At 36.0% G+C, this 18,448-nt stretch overlaps 1 protein-coding gene across 3 annotated transcripts; it reads right to left on the bottom strand.

The window, feature by feature from the left end:
• Positions 1–449: 449 nt before the first annotated feature.
• On the bottom strand, positions 450–17,417 carry LOC125836153 (cation-chloride cotransporter 1-like). Of its 3 annotated transcripts, none has more exons than XM_049515249.1 (13): positions 14,982–15,132; positions 12,879–12,957; positions 11,880–11,937; positions 9,884–9,975; positions 9,210–9,324; positions 8,827–8,927; positions 8,596–8,657; positions 8,166–8,393; positions 6,997–7,111; positions 6,653–6,847; positions 5,619–6,019; positions 3,942–4,103; positions 450–1,618 (listed from the first exon to the last, which is right to left on the bottom strand). In XM_049515249.1, the coding sequence occupies exons 4-13, from the start codon at positions 9,952–9,954 to the stop codon at positions 540–542; spliced, it is 2,529 nt and encodes an 842-aa protein (XP_049371206.1). In that variant the 5' UTR covers positions 9,955–9,975; positions 11,880–11,937; positions 12,879–12,957; positions 14,982–15,132; the 3' UTR covers positions 450–539. The 3 variants fall into 3 exon arrangements, with proteins under 3 accessions (XP_049371206.1, XP_049371205.1, XP_049371204.1); XM_049515247.1 differs by lacking the exon at positions 11,880–11,937 and adding an exon at positions 17,059–17,417 and having other exon boundaries at positions 451–1,618; positions 14,982–15,128; XM_049515248.1 differs by lacking the exon at positions 11,880–11,937 and having other exon boundaries at positions 14,975–15,128.
• Between the last annotated feature and the right edge of the window lie 1,031 nt (positions 17,418–18,448).

Genomic DNA, 18,448 nt, shown 5'->3' with positions numbered 1-18,448 from the left:
CATTTGACCTTTCCACGCAAATCTGGACTTACAGCTTGTTGATAAGATCATTGAGGACAAGAATGAGTATTATATCATCAAACGATTGACATTTGACCATTATCGTAATATCTTTGTTTTAATTTATTTGTCCTAAGATTATTGACAACTTCTTAATTCTAACTTTCCACCTGACATGTTTAAAACCACAAGATTAAGGATATTTTGGTACATTTCACATTTAGTTTAAAACCACAAGATTTAAGTCTTTTTTACTTTCTTAAATCTCGTGTCAAATCAAAACTAGACAGATAAATTGAAAAGGAGGGAGTATTAGATACAGGATGAGAAATATTACTGTCTAAGCAAATAGTCCACTTGAGATCTCATCGATAACAAAATTTTGGTCCAGAGTGCCCCTTAGTAGAAAGAATTATACAATTGTATACCCCTCTAACCTCTTGGTTGTGAAGGGGTAGTAAAAAAAGGAAAATGTAAAGGCAAATAAATTAGGAGTTCTTAGCTAAAGCAACAAAATTATACAAGTACATGAACAAGAACTACGTGAATAAAGTGACAACATCTTTATGATATCCACGAACGATCAAGAGTCTAGGTATATTTTCAACCAGCAGATCCATGTATTCCATGTAGAAGGTTGCAGGGTGATTGAGAGGTGGAGGAGGTAAGCTTACGAGCACGACTGCAGCCATTCTCGAGTACTTCTGTACCATTAAGTTCAGCTTTAGAGTGGTGTAAAGGAATTTCTCTACTTGTTGCTCTTCAACAAACACAGGCTTTCCATCAGCCATCAACGGAGTCCGGTCTCTCTGTGCTTGCTCTTTCATTTCTTCCAAGTAACTATTAACTCTCTGTCGTGCAGCACTGAATGCTTCAACAGATTCTTGCTGCTCCCCTTCGGCTTCCCATGACTTCATTGAAATGACAATAACTTCAGCTTGCATCCGGAGGTCATAAAGAAATTTCTTTACATCAGCCTTCAATCCCTCTGCATCAGAATCTTCCTCCGCAATGCAGAACACCTGTATCTTGCAGCCCTCAAAGCTATCTTTTGTAAGGAGGAGCTGAGAGAGTAGAAGCATAAGACCACCATCTCTCACTATCCAGTATAAATCGATGGTACCATACTGTCTTTGATACTCATTTGGCCATTCATCGAGACCCTTGACAATGACAACAGCCTTGTTTGCAACAATGCAGTCATTAATTATTCCAACAAAGGTAGCAGGAATATCAGTCAAATTTTCACGTCGCCAAATCTCAGGGTACCGCATAACAATTATATTTGGCTTGAGATTTCCGAGACCCATAGTCTGAACAATGCCTCTAAAGCCTTCAGACATGCTTGGGGCAACAACAATCTCAGCTACACCTTCGCATTGCTTGTAGTCGATATAGGTACTTAGTTCCTTGCAAGCATCCTTAGCATCCTCAGCACGTTCATGGTAGTCTCCGTCGATAATAGAGACAAAGATGGACATTCCCCTGCCTTTTTTCTTCATGCAATTGGCAAAGTCAGCAAGCTTTGGATGGCACGGCACATTTTCTGGCAGCTTGCCCCACGGACGACAAAATACAAGTGGGATAGGATACCAGTTTTTCGGATGTACCTGGTTTGCTGCATATGCAATTGAATGTTTAAATAGGATCATACAAATATAAAATCTTACATATTTAAACATAGTGAACCAAGAAAAGAAATATCTGAATGATAAAGTTGCAAAGTCTTCAATTTCTGTTTTGTACAATTAATAACTTAATGCATTAAAGTACTCAAGGAAAGTATGTGGATTTCTAGTGATGCAGTCTATTCCAATAACCATACAAAAACTGAAGTAAAAAAGAAGGTTTGCCATTTAAAGTCTGTACCTATTATACTCTTTTATTTTTTAATCAAGTAATTGCCAATATATTCATACACGTTCCTTTCCATTTTTAATCCAAATAATAGCCAATATATTCACACATTCCTCATGCATTTTTCATCGATGTTGATATGGATAATTAAAAAAGGATGCACACTTTATGTGATTAACTTATCTACATAATGGATGTTTGTGAACACATGCAGAAACTTTTCAAAATATGAGCCGGAGGTATCTAATAGGAACACTTTATCATGTGTTTAGGTGCTCAATTGGAACATGTCATTGTTCGAGTGTCTAAATGATATTTATTAGCAGATTCAAGGGATTGTCGATGTACTTAGCCTAAAACTTATATTATATCACATTCAGCTAATCAATCTTAGAAGTTCCATTTACACGCTACATAGCAGTAGGACCGACCAAGCAGTGTCTACGTGAAGAACAGAAATGGCTCAAGAATAACTCAAACGGACACTTAAAATCTTTTTAAAAGGTGCTAATTCATTAATTTCATAGACAGAAATTGTATGATGCCAAAATCCATGATTCAGAATTCTACAGGGAGTAACAAATAAATAAGCCATGCCTGTACATACAACATAAAAGTCATCTAATCTTCACGCTGCTAATTAGCTAACTAGACTTCATACAATCGCACAATGAACAAGAATTAGAGCAGAAACAGATAAGTAACAAAATGATCACCATCTCCAAAATAGATATATCATTGGTATATTATAGTATAAGTGGTCCCAAAGCCAGAATTATGATTCACAAATTTAGGCCTCCAACTCTTTTGTACCTCAGCTAAAGATGGATATAATGTTGGCTAAACTACAGGTACTAATTATTTACTTTAGCAACATTACATACAATAATACCCCTTCTTGCTCTAATATGCATACATGAGGCTCCTTTCCTTACTTTACAGCAAAAACTATACCAAAAAAAAAAAAAAAGACATCTATGCTTTTATTTAATCACTAATATTTCTTTTTTCCTGTTATTGTGGCATCGCTCGTTTTCTTGTTCAAATTACGAGCTATATTATTTCTGAAACCTCTCAGAGTTTTTCTATCAGAAAGTACAGTTTTCCTAGAATGTTTTTTGGGTGAAAGATTATTGTAACCACATAAAGAGATGTTAAATGGAGTCTCCACTTAATTGAAAAATATAAATTCTATTCTTTTGGTTTAGTGGTGGTGATAAAAGGGATATTTTATTTTTGTTTCTTTTTCTAAGCTTATGTACCTCCACACAATAGGTAATGCAAATTAATTATAATATGAACCAGGGAAATTGGGATTTTACTTTTATTTTTGAATTTTTGTTAGAGAGGAATAACCACTACAAAGTAAGTGACCCAAGGTCACACAGTTTCAGATTTTTGACTCATAAGCTAAGTACTCCCTCTGTCCAACAATACTTGTCCACTATTGACTTTGCACGCTTCTTAAGAAACTATAAATAGAAGAGTAATTTTACTATATTACCCTTTGAATATAATAAATACTCTTGAAAAATGTAATAGGGAAATGACTATAATTAATGATAAGGGTAAAATAGGAACTAAGTGTAAAATTATCCATTGATTTCATAAAGTGGCCGAGTATTGTTAGACATCCTAAAATAGTATAGTGGACAACTATTGTTAGACCGAGGGAGTATATGAAAACTGCAAAGTACCATAATTGTCCCAACTCTATCAACAATTAAATGAGAGGTGGTGAGAGTTTCACATGTCCTTTCATGTTTCTTATTTTGATAATGATGTCCTCTCATATTTCTCTCCTCATAAAATTTGAACTTTTTTATCAAATGGAACAAAAATGCAACATAACGATCTGAAGACGCAACAAAATGCAGTTCCTCATAAACTATTAAAAAAAAAACTATCACAATGAGTACATTATGGCCCCTTCAGTGAAAATCTAAGCTTTTGTATTTCCCTCACTCAATCTTACCCAAATATAGAAGACACGACAGGGGAGGAAACAGGGAGTTCTGAGAAAACAAGAAAAGAGTAGTACAAAAGAATCCGAGCTGTGTATATACAAAGATACTCATACATACCTCCCAAAGATCGCAAACTTCGAAGAGCAAGCTGAAAATACGCACTCTTAAAACCGTCACCCCAGTCTCCTGCTTTCCCCTTTATACTAACGTAATAATATATGAGGCTTGCTAGGGCAAGTGATACAATAGTGAATGCCCAGGAAATCAAAAACATGGTCACTGTAAATGAACAGTAGAAAAGAAAACAAATCAGATGAGTGAAAACATTATTGCAAGGTATGGTGACTACCTCTATAGTTTGTCCTATAGCCTGCTCTAGCCAACTTCACAACAAAAAATGCAAATATAGGATAAATCATAGGAAAGCTGTTAGTACCCTTTTAGTCTACCAACAATTTTATGCATGGAAATTAAATCAGTAGCTATTAATTATGTTTTTCTGTTTTCTCTGTAATAGGTTCTGTAACAGTGTTTTCCTGTAGCAGTTGTTTTCTCTGTAGTAGTAGTTATTAGAAGTCTGTAACAGTGTTTTCCTGTAGCAATTGTTTTCTCTGTAGTAGTAGTTATTAGAAGTTATTAGCAGTAAGGAGGTTATTTTTCCACTTTCTCATTTTAGTAGTAGTGGGAAGTTATTTCCTTGTTATTAGGTGGGTGGTTAATCACCAATGTTGTATTTAAGTTATTTGAATTCAATGGAAAAGGGGAGCAGAAAATTAGTCAAGTTTTTGAGTACTTCAAACTCAAGAGATCGTAGGTTCTCTCTTAACAAACCAGCACCATAGGTAGAAAAAAGAAAATTTCAGAATTTATCTTGCAGCGTCCCATAACTAGATCCATAACCGGGGACCATACCAAAAGCAAACTAGAGTGTCTTTACTATTTGAATCAATTTTAAGATAGGGTAGCAGGGGTGCAAAGTCAAGTTTAGCAAATGAAGGTCACAACATGATGAAGATTTGATAATCTGGGAAGTGCCACTCAATGGAATGAAGTATCTTCTCCTGGCAAGGATTTACCCAAGCAAGAATGACATATCAATATTCAACACATAATAAATTCTGTTGAAGCCAGCCCACATGTTACAGTATATGAGGCAGAAAGGGAGAGCAACAAGGTCATTTCATAAGGTTCTCAAACAAAAAGGATGAGCAGGACTCTGGAAGTATCACACATGACAAATAGAAGAGAAAAGGATAGAATAAACACCACAAAATAAAATAAGTAAAGGAAGGAAGAGCTATGAGGATATAAATAAGATCCCTGTCTAATTTATTTGGATCATCAAAATGACCAACTTGTAGGGAAAAAAATATGGAAGTGACAATGACCATAGTGACATTTGATTTTGGGTATGTATCCAGAAAAAAAGGGGGGGGGGGGGGGGGGGGGGGGCGTTGAAAAAAACATGAACATTTCAGATGATCATGAAATGCTAAGACGGAAAAAAAATTGTCAAGAGACTTGTTAGGTGGTCCGTGGTCGAAAGAAAAAAATTGTTTGAAACTTATGAGATAATCCATAATCTTCAACCAGTAAATAGCTTAGAATTGAACTTTCTTCATAATATTTGAGTCAAGGGGGTAAAGCAAACTAAAACTCTTATAGAAATCCTTTGGAGGCCCTTACACGGTCAATGAAATCCCCATTAGGATTAATGATTTAGTTGTTTCCATCTTTATTATCCATAATTAAGAAAGTATAACTATTGTACAACAGCTGCAGCTAAGAAGATACCTATACAAAGTAATGCTCCAACAAGAGAGAGGCTCCAGTGGTGAAATTTCCACCGAGGTCGCCAGCTGGGAGCATCTAACAGATCCAGAAGGAAGCAGGATAAGTTCACGCCAGCATAGCATACGAGGTAAAACATTGTTGTAGTAGGTGAGACAAGATCTAGATTCCCGATTACAACACAACCAATGCAGATGATGGCAGTGAAGAGAGTAGCCACATGAGGCTCATGTCCATCTGCCACTTTAAAATAGTTAAGAACAGGTAGAATTTCATCATTTGCAATTGCTGCAAGGAGACGTGGAGCACCAGTAAGGCTTTGAAGGGCTGCCCCCAAGGTTGAGAGGATTATACCAACATAAACAATGGCCGGAAATGGCCAGGCAACTGTAGCAGATAATAACCTGCACAAATAGTTTTAGTAATGCAGTGAATACCAATTTAAGCTTTATTGATCAGTGAACTAAATACCATTAAGCATCCTCAAATAATCAGTTAGATGCTCAGGTAGAATGTCATCATTTGCAACTGCTGTGTAAAGGGAAATAACCTTTACCTTTCCTTTTTTTTTAACTTCCTCACCTCATACCTTCCTCTTTTTCCTTCCCAAAAATATGGAGAGACTATAGAGAGGTGTTCCTCTTAAGAATATCTCATATCAAGCACTAAACCGAGTTTTAGAACTTTTAAAAGAAATGAAGTGTCTTAGTATTTTGATGATTCCACTTTAGAAGAAGAGGTGTCTTAAGACTTTTAACCCACTCCCCACCAGGCCACCCCTACTGAATTTAGAAATATAAAGTTAGAAATTGCACTACATGGAGTGACATGGAAAAAGAGGACCCAGGATCCATATGGCAATCTCAACTTGCTTGGAATTGACGTAGAGTTGTTGTTACAATATCTTTCTACACCAATTATACTCAACACTCATTTTAAATAACCATACCAGTCAAAACTGCAATGTGTAGATAGGAACAAGGACAGCACCAGAAGTATGATAATGTATCATAAAGTACTTCATAAGTTCATATTACCTATCAGTCAAAAGCTTATCTCTAGTTGCAACAGCTCCGAATAATAGCACGGAAACCAGATATAAACTGGTAGTAGTCAAAGTTGCAGCTAAGGTCCCAACAGGAATTGCACGTTGAGTGTCCTTTAGAGATGCCGAACGGTTTGAACCTGCCATGATCCCAGTTACAGCAGGGAAGAAGAGACCTACCAATGCACTAACATGGAGAAGGAAATAAATCTTAAGACTTGGTTCAAAATGCTTTCAGTATGCACATTGAAGTAAACGGCAGAAAGAAGAACGAATAACTAATCCTAGCAAAAAGTGTAAAATGAAGGAACCAACAAAAATAATTGTATGACTTACTTAAAATTCCAGTATATGTTGCCATTGGGATCTGGAATTCCAGCATTATTAGTCATCTGATAAGCAGACCCCCAGTTATTTTTGAAAGATTCCAAACTCAACCCTGTGATCCCGGCTGTACCATGCATAGCAACAGAGTAAAAAGGTGGTGTCACATATACATGTATAGAGAAATGACAACCATGAGTATTAAAACTTCAGGGAGAACAGATATACGTAACACTTTTGCAAACACCTCTGCGATTAACTATATGAATCTTCTATATCCATCAATAAAGTGATAATTCAGTAAAATTAAATCATCTTTATTTTACACCAATCCTCGAGATATCGTAACACAGGAATCCATCTTTACTTTACTTTACACTACTTTTGGGTAACTTCCTCTAGTTTTTTTGTAGTAGTTTTCCGATTTTGATGTTATTTGATTGCCTTTCCAAGTTAGCTTTATTTTGATTGGAGTCATAGTTCTTCTGAATCATTATTCTTATTAGCAAAACCAGTAATTAATTGGTAATTTGGTATTGTATTATTATCAATAATATGTAGCCCTTGACTTTCATATATGGCTTCAAAGATGCAATTTATTCAAAGGAAAGAAACAACAATGTTTGACTTTACTATACTCCATGATGACCTCAAGCTAATAAAATTAACTAGATTGATGTACGAACCACTGAAAGCTCATCACTAAAGCAACATAAAATAGTGAAAATACCCGAGGTTGAGATATCAAATTGGGATCAAGAATTAAAAACCATTTCAATAATACCAGTACACTATAGACTCCACTAACAGTGGCGAAAGCTGATGAATGTGGTGTTTGACTAGGCAAGAAATTTAAGAAAGAAAGTAAAACTTTTGTCACATACCAAAAGTACTTGAGAACTCGTGATCTTGAACATGTTAGGACAATTTTCTCACTATGAGAGAATGTAATTAATAGTAAAATTGGAAGTTTAAAGTTACAGAGTTCCCAAACCAAGAAAGTTGTTATTCTTTCTGAAACAAACTAAAAAATGAAAAGAGTCACCTAAATGAAACAGAGGGAGTATGCAGGGGAGGTGTATAGCACACAAGACTAACACACAGTTTTAAAAAACCTCTCAAGGAAGACAGAAAAAGAGTAAGACAAGAAAGAATAAGAATAAGGCATAGACAACATAAACCTGCTGGACGATCATGCCTCGCAGAAAAGATGCCCACGAATATGCAAAGCAACGAGAATAAAACAGCGACAAGAAATGCAGGTGCAACGCGATTGATCATTTTTACTCCACCAAACACGACAAAGCAGAGAAGAATAGATACAACAATCCCATAAATTTGCAGGTCATGCAAACTTGGACTTGTAATGGGCTCTGCAATATCTGTGCCATTAACTCGTGTGATAGTTTCTGCATTGATGACAAATGAAGTTCAGTTATACAAATGAATTTGAAAATAATACAGTACTATCCATCAAAAATCAACAATAAGTTACTTGTACCAATGTTATGATAAAGCCAGGGAGTATATCAGACGGTTTTACCGTAAAAGTACAGACAACACCAAGTCATTTTTCTAAATCATAAAAGTTCAATCTCATTTAAGGAATACCTCTAAAGATGCCCGCACTTGGTACAGCATTTAGAAAAGTCTCTACGGCTCCCAGTACATACCTAACCGGCAGGCACATAAAAGAGCAGGCATCAACACAAATTCTTTTTGTAGATAGTTTGAAATGATGAAAGCAACTTAACCTACATTGGCACCACCAACCCCCCACCCCACCCCCATCTAAGTTAGTAGTTCCTTCATACAAAAATATAACGTCAGATGTATACTCACATTGCACCAGCAATTGCATTCCCAAGGAAAAAACAGAGCCCAATGCTGACACCAACTTCTGGACCCAATGCACGACCAATGAGATAGTAAGGGCCACCACCCTAGATTAGAGAAAACAAATCTAGGATATCACTTACCAAATAAGCTACAAGGAGATCGTTGAAACACATAGTTAAGTAATTAAAAGTATGCTCTCTCTAACGGGTTAAGCTTTTAGATAAGATGGAACGGCTGACTCAGAACTCATCCATATTATTGTCTAGCCAATGCTGGGCAACAGAGATACACATTTCAATGCAAGCTTATTATACTGGGAACCGACATTAAAAATATATATCCTTTAAATCTGCACAGAAGTTGTATCTGATGAATTTTTTTCCCACCTTCATGGCACCGTTGCTTGCAATAGCACTTAATGATATTGTGGTCAGGAATGTACATGATCCACAGAACACAACCAGCAACAATGACTCGCCAATGCCAGCCATACCGACAATCCTGCAGTATGCACAAAACAAACCAACGCAAATAGAGTGGTTACTTGAGTTGGAGCGAAAAAGGATATCATCAAACTAACAGTAGTAGATCATAGGTAGTGGGAGCATTTGCTCTTTGTTCCCTTCTCCTGTTCCTTTTCACTTCCTCGTCTTACCTGAAGATAACTTTTCTCCCCTTCTATCTCTACTCACAATAATTAATTTCTATATTAGGAAATGTCAAAGGTGGGGGCAGGAGCAGATCAGTTTGAGTATTTCATGATACCAATATAACCACACCTTTCTGGAGTAATGAGAAGAGCTGATTGGTACTATAGTAATGTAGACTAACTTGCTTGAACATCACCCACCAAACTTCCATATAGTAAGAGAAACCAGCAAGACGCAAGCATTACATGCAAAATGTGTAGTATTGAAACTGAAAAGCAGGCTCACCATAGTCCTTGAGGTGCCAGTTTTAGGAATACAGAACTGGTCCACTTTTATTAAGGCATGATAACTTTAACCAAAAAAGATTTTGATAGAAATCACATGATACATTAGATAGTAAGCAAACTTACCACGAAAATCTAATGTAGTAGATGATCCCCAAAATATTTTGCAAGCATGGCATAAACACTCCCATCAGCATGCCAGATTTATCAGCAGTTGGCTTCAAAATTATATCACATATGGAGAGGTTAAAAATGCACTCAAGAGCTTCTTTAAGCAACCCATCATTACAAAATTAACTGGCCAGGTACGTCCAAGCATTGTCAAAGTCTTATTTTTAAATGTTGACGCACAAGATAAAAAAAGAACATGTGAAGGTTTATATAAGATAAACTGACAGCATAGGAGATAACAAGGAGAAAATTAAATGAAGATTGAACGGGAAACTGCAGATATACACAACTCTGTATTGCATGGTGTTCAGTATTTAGCAGGAAAAAGTAACTCCATAAGTAAACATCAGCAAAAGAAGCTAGAATCGGAGAGAAACATGCAAGAGAGAGGGTAGATAACCTATAAGTTATAACAATGTCCAAATTTTGTGTTTCACTATAGTAGGTTGCAGAGATTTCCATTTCTGAACCAAAAAACATCATCTGATATCAAAGCAAGCCAGTAAAAGCAGCACAAGAAGCTAGGATTTGCCCGGGATCAAAAAATATAACTATGTACAGGGTAAAATGTGAATCTTCACGCATTCCCTCAATCTATCCTCCTGTCTCACTTCTTTCTCACATGATATCAAAGTCTTGCTAAGAAACTACTCCTTGTGCATTCACCAACAACGACCGGGGAAAGAAGCATTGGGACATGTATTACTTGAGACCGTTACATCTGTTCGAGTGTGAGGGTTTGTATACCAATACCACAACAAGGCATCAAATCCTCGTGTGAGCACAACATAAGAAGAATGTCATCATCTGAATCAGAAAACACCTCTTCCCTTGAGTTTCTAAGTTAAAGCTATTTTTTCTATTTCTTGATAGTGTGATTAAGAGGCTTGCGACCCTCCCCAATCAATTTTTTTATTTTTTAGTGACAAGAAACCTATGATGTTTCGATCACTTAGAATTTTAAAAACAATACTAAAATTACTTCTAGAAACAAATGTGAGTGATAATAAGAGATGGTTAGCTAAATCAAACATGCCTTTAGGGGCCTTGTTGTGATTAAAGTGATATATGATAACACTCATATTGTTACTCATTTATGAATGTTATATTATTCTCTTCTGATTACCAACAACTTCATATTTGCAATAAAATCTAAAACCTCAACTTTTTATTTAGGAAAAATGGTGTCCACAGAGGAAGCATGCCAACTACAATGATCAAGCGTCAATGAAACCATGAATACATCAACAAATTCATAGCTATATTTTCTCCGTGAAAACAAACATCTGACAGTCACTCTTGTTTTCTTTGCAAGAGAATGGAAAGTGCAAGTAAGCAATTAGCTGCATATCTAAAGCTCATCAACAAGTTCCGCATCTATCCTTTCTCTTATTGGAAACAAGCATGTGAATCACGCTTCCTCTTCTTTACAAGATAAAGAATAATTTTTTTTGATAACAAGGAAACCCGCAGCCGCTACCCTTTGGGTGCACACAGGGTAAAACCCCCGGTCCTATACAATAGCTCGCAAACTACATAGGAGAGGTAACCCGCACTAGGCAAGCCCGGTGCGACGAGCTCGACCCAAAAGGCAAACCCCTTACTTTCGCTGGCAAGGGTTTCGAACTTGAGACCTCCAACATGGAAGTCCCAAGCCCAAACCACTGGGCCACCCCGAAGGGTAAGATAAAGATAAAGAATAATGCAACAACATAGTTATCAACATATCTAAAGCTGGAATAATCTTTAGGAAGTCAGTGTGAGACAAATGGCTGATTGATAGAGGGATGACAAAAAGAACTAAGCAGTAGCTACGTATTTAAATCTAGAATGGTTTTAAGGAAGTTCAGTGTGAGCCAACAATAGCTGATGGAGGATAGAGGGGATTCACCAAGCATCAGCATTCAAGCACCTATGTAATAAAGCAGTAAACCAATGAAGCTAGAATTACCTAGGAATAACCTCCTCAGTTAAGGTCGCATAAAGCACCAAAGAAGCAATAAAAGGTTCTGCGAAAACCATTGGGAGATCTAAATAAAATTCCCCATACAGAATTAAAGACCATATGAATATTTTTTCATGAGCTGGCTAAAATCCTTTTCTAAAAAGGATAAAACCAATTATTTGAATTACAACTGAACTCCTAAGACAAATAGGACTACAGATATCCAGGGAAACAAAAGATAACTTACCTAAGATAAATTCTCCACAGAATTGTAGCAAAAATGAAGAAATTAGCAAACTACTGCTCACCTGTACCACTTAAACAATTAATCTAAACCTAGGAACAGCTAAACTAAAGATATCCTGTTTCTTTTCTCCACTTGTTTCCCACATTACTGGAAAAGTTCCTAGCTATCATAACAAACCAGCTTCTTCTTTTTTTAAAAAAAATCGGTAACTTTGTATTATATCAGGGATCAAAAGAACCAGCTTTTAAAGTATAAATTACCTCCAATATGTTCTTTTTTTTATATAAGGACATCTAAATTACCTCCAATGTATTCTTCCCTTTTTTTTGATAAGGAAGTTTAAATTACCTCCAATATGTTCATAAATCAATAAGATGGAAATTCTCTCATAAGAAAATGGGAGTAATTGTATGTTAACACTTTTATGAAAGAATGAATATGGAATGGTGTGATTTAAAGCTGACAATTATATAGTGACACTCTAAGTAGAAAACCTAAGTGTTACCATACTCTTGTCTTCTTATAACCTCCATTTTACATCCATAGTATAGCCTATTGTCCATTACTATTTATTCAGAAAAGGAAAGTCCCCACCTTTTACCCCTAGGTATAGGTATAGGAGATGAAAATGAATCCACAGGAATCAAGAAAGTGAATTCTACATCAGGACTTTTATGAACATGATATAGTCTTAATTGTGCATGGCACAGAAAGCTTCAGGGAAATCAAAACGATGCTCAACAAATTAGTTCAAGTACCTTAGGTTGCTCAAGCGTGAGAGTTATATCCTCACCATCTCTTGGACTAGACGGTGCGGGAATTTGATCCCCTGTCATACTGGAACAACAAGATTGATAAGAACATTATTAAACCACAAAAATTGAAAGAAAACTGAAATTAGAAAGTAGTTGTTAAAGACATTTTTGTTTTTTGACAAGTAAGCAATTTTATTTCATACAAACAGCAAACAAGAGGTGAAGAATACTGTAGTACAAAATCCAGTCTCCCACAAAACAAAAGCGGAGCTTTGGCAACCAAAAAAATCTCTAAACCATATACATCCAGAATGTTAAACCAAAACGACCATAAAAAGAACATTTGTATCAAACTCTACCAGTTGATTCTGCTTTTTCGTTAGGATTGATTCCTGTCTGTCCAAATTACCTAAAGCAAGCAAGCTTCGACAGTAAACCATAGTCAATGTCTTTTTAGTTCATTTCCTTACAGTAGGCTCCATGGCTTTTTCTTAACTAGAGTGCGATCAGACACCATTCTTGGCCAGGATAACTATCTATTATATTTGATCTCATCATCCTAATCAACAGAAAATAAGAGCCTGCTAAGTCTTGAAACCACCCCTGTTTTCCCTTTGAAACATCTGGCATTCATTCCCTTCCACAACACCCAACAAACACAAGCATGCACTGTGTTCCAAACCTTCCTAGATGATATTATAATTCCCCCAACACCCAGCTGGTAAATAGCTCCCTTACTGTGCATGCCATGACAAAAGGTATCCTGAATATATTAAGAAATTGTGATGGTATCTGATTTGCCACTAGGCATTGAAGAAGAGGGGGGTTACAGTTTGCTTCCTCACTGCTGCACAGGAGATACCTACTATAACAACAACAACATAATACCCAGTGTAATCCCGCAAGTGGACTCTGAGGATGGTACACAGCCTTTCCCCTACCTTGTGAAGGTAGAGAAACACCTACTGCATATAAATAACCCTCTTTTCTAAAAGTTGTGTTGAGTGATGCATGAACCGTTTGTAACCAGCCACATAAAGCAAACCAGCCAAGTTCGGTAATAAGTTGTTTGGGTGTATTTGACACCATGAACTATTATTTGAGTAGATTAGCATGCATTGGTTGAGTTTTGACACTTGTTGAGCATAAACCTCATTTGCAAGTACAATTTTAAAACCTGTTGAGCTCCGAGTTAGTTATACACTGCATATGCTTTGATAAATTGTTGTATTCATGTTTTGTTTTGTTTTGTGAAACTGGTAAATTGTATTCCTAGCATTAAGGGTACTAAAAAGTAACAAAGTTCCTAACAAATCTACAAGTTGATCTATGTCCTCTATACACTGCTGTTTGCACCAAAAAAATAGAGATACAATGCATTTCCATTTACTTTTTGAATGGAATTAGATATTGACTGATCTCAGTGCGTTCAGAAACCCAAAAAATTTCTGCATTCTAAATTTATTCTTCTTTCAGACCAATTGAATCTACATGCATTGCCTTCTAAAATCTCGCATGATTTCACCTAGGAAAAGAACATTCTCCTCTCCATCTTGAGTCTTGACAGTAAAATGAATAACAGGAAATATGAGTAAGAACACAAAACATTTACCCTACCAAAATATGTACAAGAATGTGATCGAAAACTATAGATGTACATTTCTAGTTGCTTTGTAGCTAGACAAAATACTTTGTATATCAAAAATTTAACCTTCAAATGAGGAGACTCAAATAATCACTTCAAAAGAAAGAACCGCAGATAAAGTTTTGAGAGCCCGATATGACTGAGAAAGTAAAAGATAGACAAAATTTGGAGGAAACGTTGCTGAGGGAAGCATGCTGGACTAACAGAGATGCTAGCCGGAAGCACTAATAAGTAGATTCTAGATAGACGGAAGACCTTTTCTGTCTTGACTTTGATTTGCATCACCCACCAGAAAACTTAAAATCTACTCCAATGATGTCAAAATGCAACTATCCCAAGAAAGGTATTAAGTAAAAAAAGAATGACGAAAGCAAAAACGAGTTTCCTGAAATACATCATACCAGCGAATAGAAGTTTGTGGAAAAATAAAACAAAAGAGACATAGAATTTGTACCTCTTACCTCTTGAGACCTAGAATATTTACTAGAGAATCAAAGCCAAATAATTCCAGTTTGGATTCTCTTTGAGGACCATTGCTACTATGATTGGATAATGACTCGTCTCTTTCTTCAGATGCCATATTTGCATGGACACCCACTTTGACTTTCCTGAAAAATGGTGTAATCAGAATAATGGTTAAAATGATTTTCCAGAGAAAAGAAAGGGACAAAACAAAATTCTTGTCTAGATATCTGCAAACCCTTTAATATTAAAAAAAAATGGTGGACATGCAGATGTACCCAATTTTGGCATATTAACTATCCAGAGTATTGGAGCATGTGAGAAAGCAGTTGAGCACCGTGGGTAGATGTATAGTACTAGCTACTGGTTCAGCCGAACCAGTAGTATTGACTCAAACCATGTACATGGATAAAGAAATTCACTAAATGTGTACAAATATTAAATTTTGAACCATGGTCAGGGGGATCAGTTGCATTTCAAACACATAAAATTAAGATTCTTGGTTCTCCCCTGTTTCTTTTTTTCTTTTTTTTTGGGCCAAGGAGCAGAGAATATCTAAAACATTAACTTGTAAACTTGTAGAGAAAGCTATTAAACATCCAAAAGTATATCCATAGGCAAGCTTTGAGATATTCTTAACCCTAAGTGATAACGTTCGAGCGATCGAAGAAAGTAAGCATTTCCATTAAGTGAGTATCAAAGAGTTAAAATATGAGCTATCAAATGGAAGCTAATGGGTCTAGTTTACCATGAAGCTTTTTTGTTTGGCATTCCCAGAGAGCACCAGCATCTACGTTACAATGCACAAATGGAGCAAATCTGAGCTAGTATATCTAGTTGATAAAAACCTGATGGATGAATGTCACTATTTCTAATTGAGCCAATACTCTTTGCATATGATGTACAATTTGGAAAGAGAGGAATGCAAGATGTTTCGAGGGCAAGAGCAGTTCAATACAGAAGACTTTATTTTGTGTAAAGAACAGTTAGTAGATGATGCAGAATCATTACTAGACTTTTTGGCCTCTCTGTATGTTTTTGTCCGGGGATATGTTTGTAGATATGATATACAGGCCTTTTGGGGTGTTGATGAATATAACATGTTGCCAATTTCAAAAAAAAATACTCTTTGTACATATTAATGCAACTTTTTAGAAGTAATACCAATGAAATCTTTAACATACCCAAAATTTAAATAGAAATGCTTAATATTATTCAAATTGCTCAAAGTTTATTAGGAGAATTGACTTTGAGTCAAATAGTTGATCTTTTATGCCCTTGAAGTTTCAAAACATAAGTGAGAGGATGGATGAGAAAATAGTTCCACAACATTCGAAGTAATTATACTATATGAAAGCACAATCGTAGATTTCAGTAGTATTTCCACTGACCCATTTACCTACAATACTATGTTCAAACCACGGCAAAGACAAACTATTACATTGAGGGTGTGCTCGGTATAGAGGAAAATATTTTCCAATTTTCCTATGTTTGGTTGGTTAGAAATTTTGAAAACATTTTCTTTAGTAAAAACAAGCTCCTAAAAATGAGGAAAACAACTTTCCGAAGTAGAAAAAACAAGTTCCACAAGATAGTCTCCTTCCCACCATCCAACACACCTCATTTTCACCCCTTCCCCATAGCTTCCATCACCCTCCACCCCCTTACACCAATGCCGTTAAGTATTTTTCTAGATTATAATGCTTTTAAGATATACTTTTTGCTTATGTATATAATACAAAAAAAAATAAGTAAGAAACTCACTTATTTTCCCAGAAAACATTTTCTTTCATACAGAACACACCTGAAACTCAACTTTTGCGACCAAAATGGAATAAATGTTACCCAAATCCACACTTAGAAGTAAGTCCACACAGAAATTTAACAGTTCACCTTGTGTTTTAAATCAATCCATATCGTCCCTATAATTGCTCTTAAGTTCACAAATAGTTTTAAAAAAAAAAAAAAACGAATTAAAGATTTCATAATTCAGTGCCATCAAATCCCAGAGCTATTATTAGTATACTATTAGTCAATACTAGTCAAAATGAGAAAACATAGAGAGAGAGAGGATACTTGAGATCGTGATTGGGGAGAGAAGAGGAAGATCCGGGACGAACAGAAGACATCTCAATAACAGCACTATCATTGTCATGAGCCACCACTGGACTGTATTTTCGTCCAATAACTGAAGGGAACTCATTTTCCTCCGCAATCTCAATCTCTTCTCCACCTTCCATTGCCTCCCTAATTCGAAGCTGTCAAGTCTGAACTACCCAAACCAGAAAGTGTTAAATGCGAGAAAAGGGGTTTTTAAGCTGCGATTCAGTGCAGAAAATGGAAATGAGGAGAAAGAGATCTGACAATTCATGATTCATTTATATGTAGAGAGATAGAAAGGGAGACAGAGAAGAGACAAGTTGAGAGAGGAGACAGAAATTGAAACGGAGGGAAAATATGAGGGCTTTTTTTTTACGAAGTCATAACTATTTGGACCAAAATGGAAGGTACGAGGACTTAGTGGGGGGGGAAATGGGAGAGAAAAAACTTGACACTCGTTGACTATTTCGTTTGACCATGGTTTTTATTGAAATGAAATGATATTTTTGACTTTATTTGTTTGGTAAATGGATTTAACATAATCCTATAAATTTAAGGGAAATTGTATATAATAGCAAACTATTAATTCAAATTAAATGTTATAAATATAGTTTGATCTAATTGTACCCCATAGCAAACTATTGTTATTTAACTTCTCTCCTGGTGAATCTCGCTCGCCACTCTCGTTATCTCCCTTGCCTCTCTCGTTTTTTATACAAACGCAAGTGTATAAAGTGCGTTTGTGTTTGTATAAAGCGAGAGAAAATTGTATATATACATATATTTTTGTTCCCCTCTTCCAGATCTCACTCGCCACTCTCCCAGATCTCGCTCTCTCACTCGTCTCTCTCACTTTATACAAAAACCGCAAATTGTATAAAATGTGTTTGTGTTTGTATAAAGCGAGAGAAAATTGTATATATACATATGTTTTCGTTCCTCTCTCTCCCCTCTCCTAGATCTCGCTCGCCACTCCCCCAGATCTCGCTCTCTCACTTTATACAAAAACGCAAATGTATAAAATGCGTGAAAATTGTATATATACATATATTTTCGTTCTCCTCTCTCCCCTCTCCCAGATCTCACTCGCCACTCTCCCAGATCTCACTCGCCACTCTCCCAGATCTCGCTCGCTCACTCGTCTCTCTCACTTTATACAATTGATCTTTTTGTATATGTATACCAAAGCAGATTATACAACTGTTTTCTTTTGTATATATATAGCGAAATATACATATTTAGGTTTGTTATGGAGCGCAATTATGCAAAGTTTGCTATAACATACAAATATGAATTTTGTGTTTGCTATATGTGAAAGTTGCTCCTTAAATGTAGATTTGCTAGTAGGTGTTTCATGTTTGGCCAT

The sequence above is a fragment of the Solanum verrucosum genome, unplaced genomic scaffold (genome assembly GCF_900185275.1).
Source record: "Solanum verrucosum unplaced genomic scaffold, falcon-dt-bn FXZP01000278.1, whole genome shotgun sequence".
Taxonomy (NCBI): domain Eukaryota; kingdom Viridiplantae; phylum Streptophyta; class Magnoliopsida; order Solanales; family Solanaceae; genus Solanum; species Solanum verrucosum.
This window is presented reverse-complemented; position numbering and strand designations above follow the sequence as displayed.

What these genes read in the sequence shown, in the direction of transcription:
- LOC125836153 (XM_049515247.1), bottom strand. Translation starts at nt 17,222, where the DNA reads ATGGAAGGTGGAGAAGAGATTGAGATTGCGGAGGAAAATGAGTTCCCT. An exon ending in TGGAGCATTACTTTGTATAG is followed by an intron (nt 4,104 to 5,618) that starts GTATCTTCTTAG and finishes GTTCATTTACAG; the next exon opens with TGACCATGTTTTTGATTTCC. An exon ending in AAGTTTGCGATCTTTGGGAG is followed by an intron (nt 1,619 to 3,941) that starts GTATGTATGAGT and finishes TTGCATATGCAG; the next exon opens with CAAACCAGGTACATCCGAAA.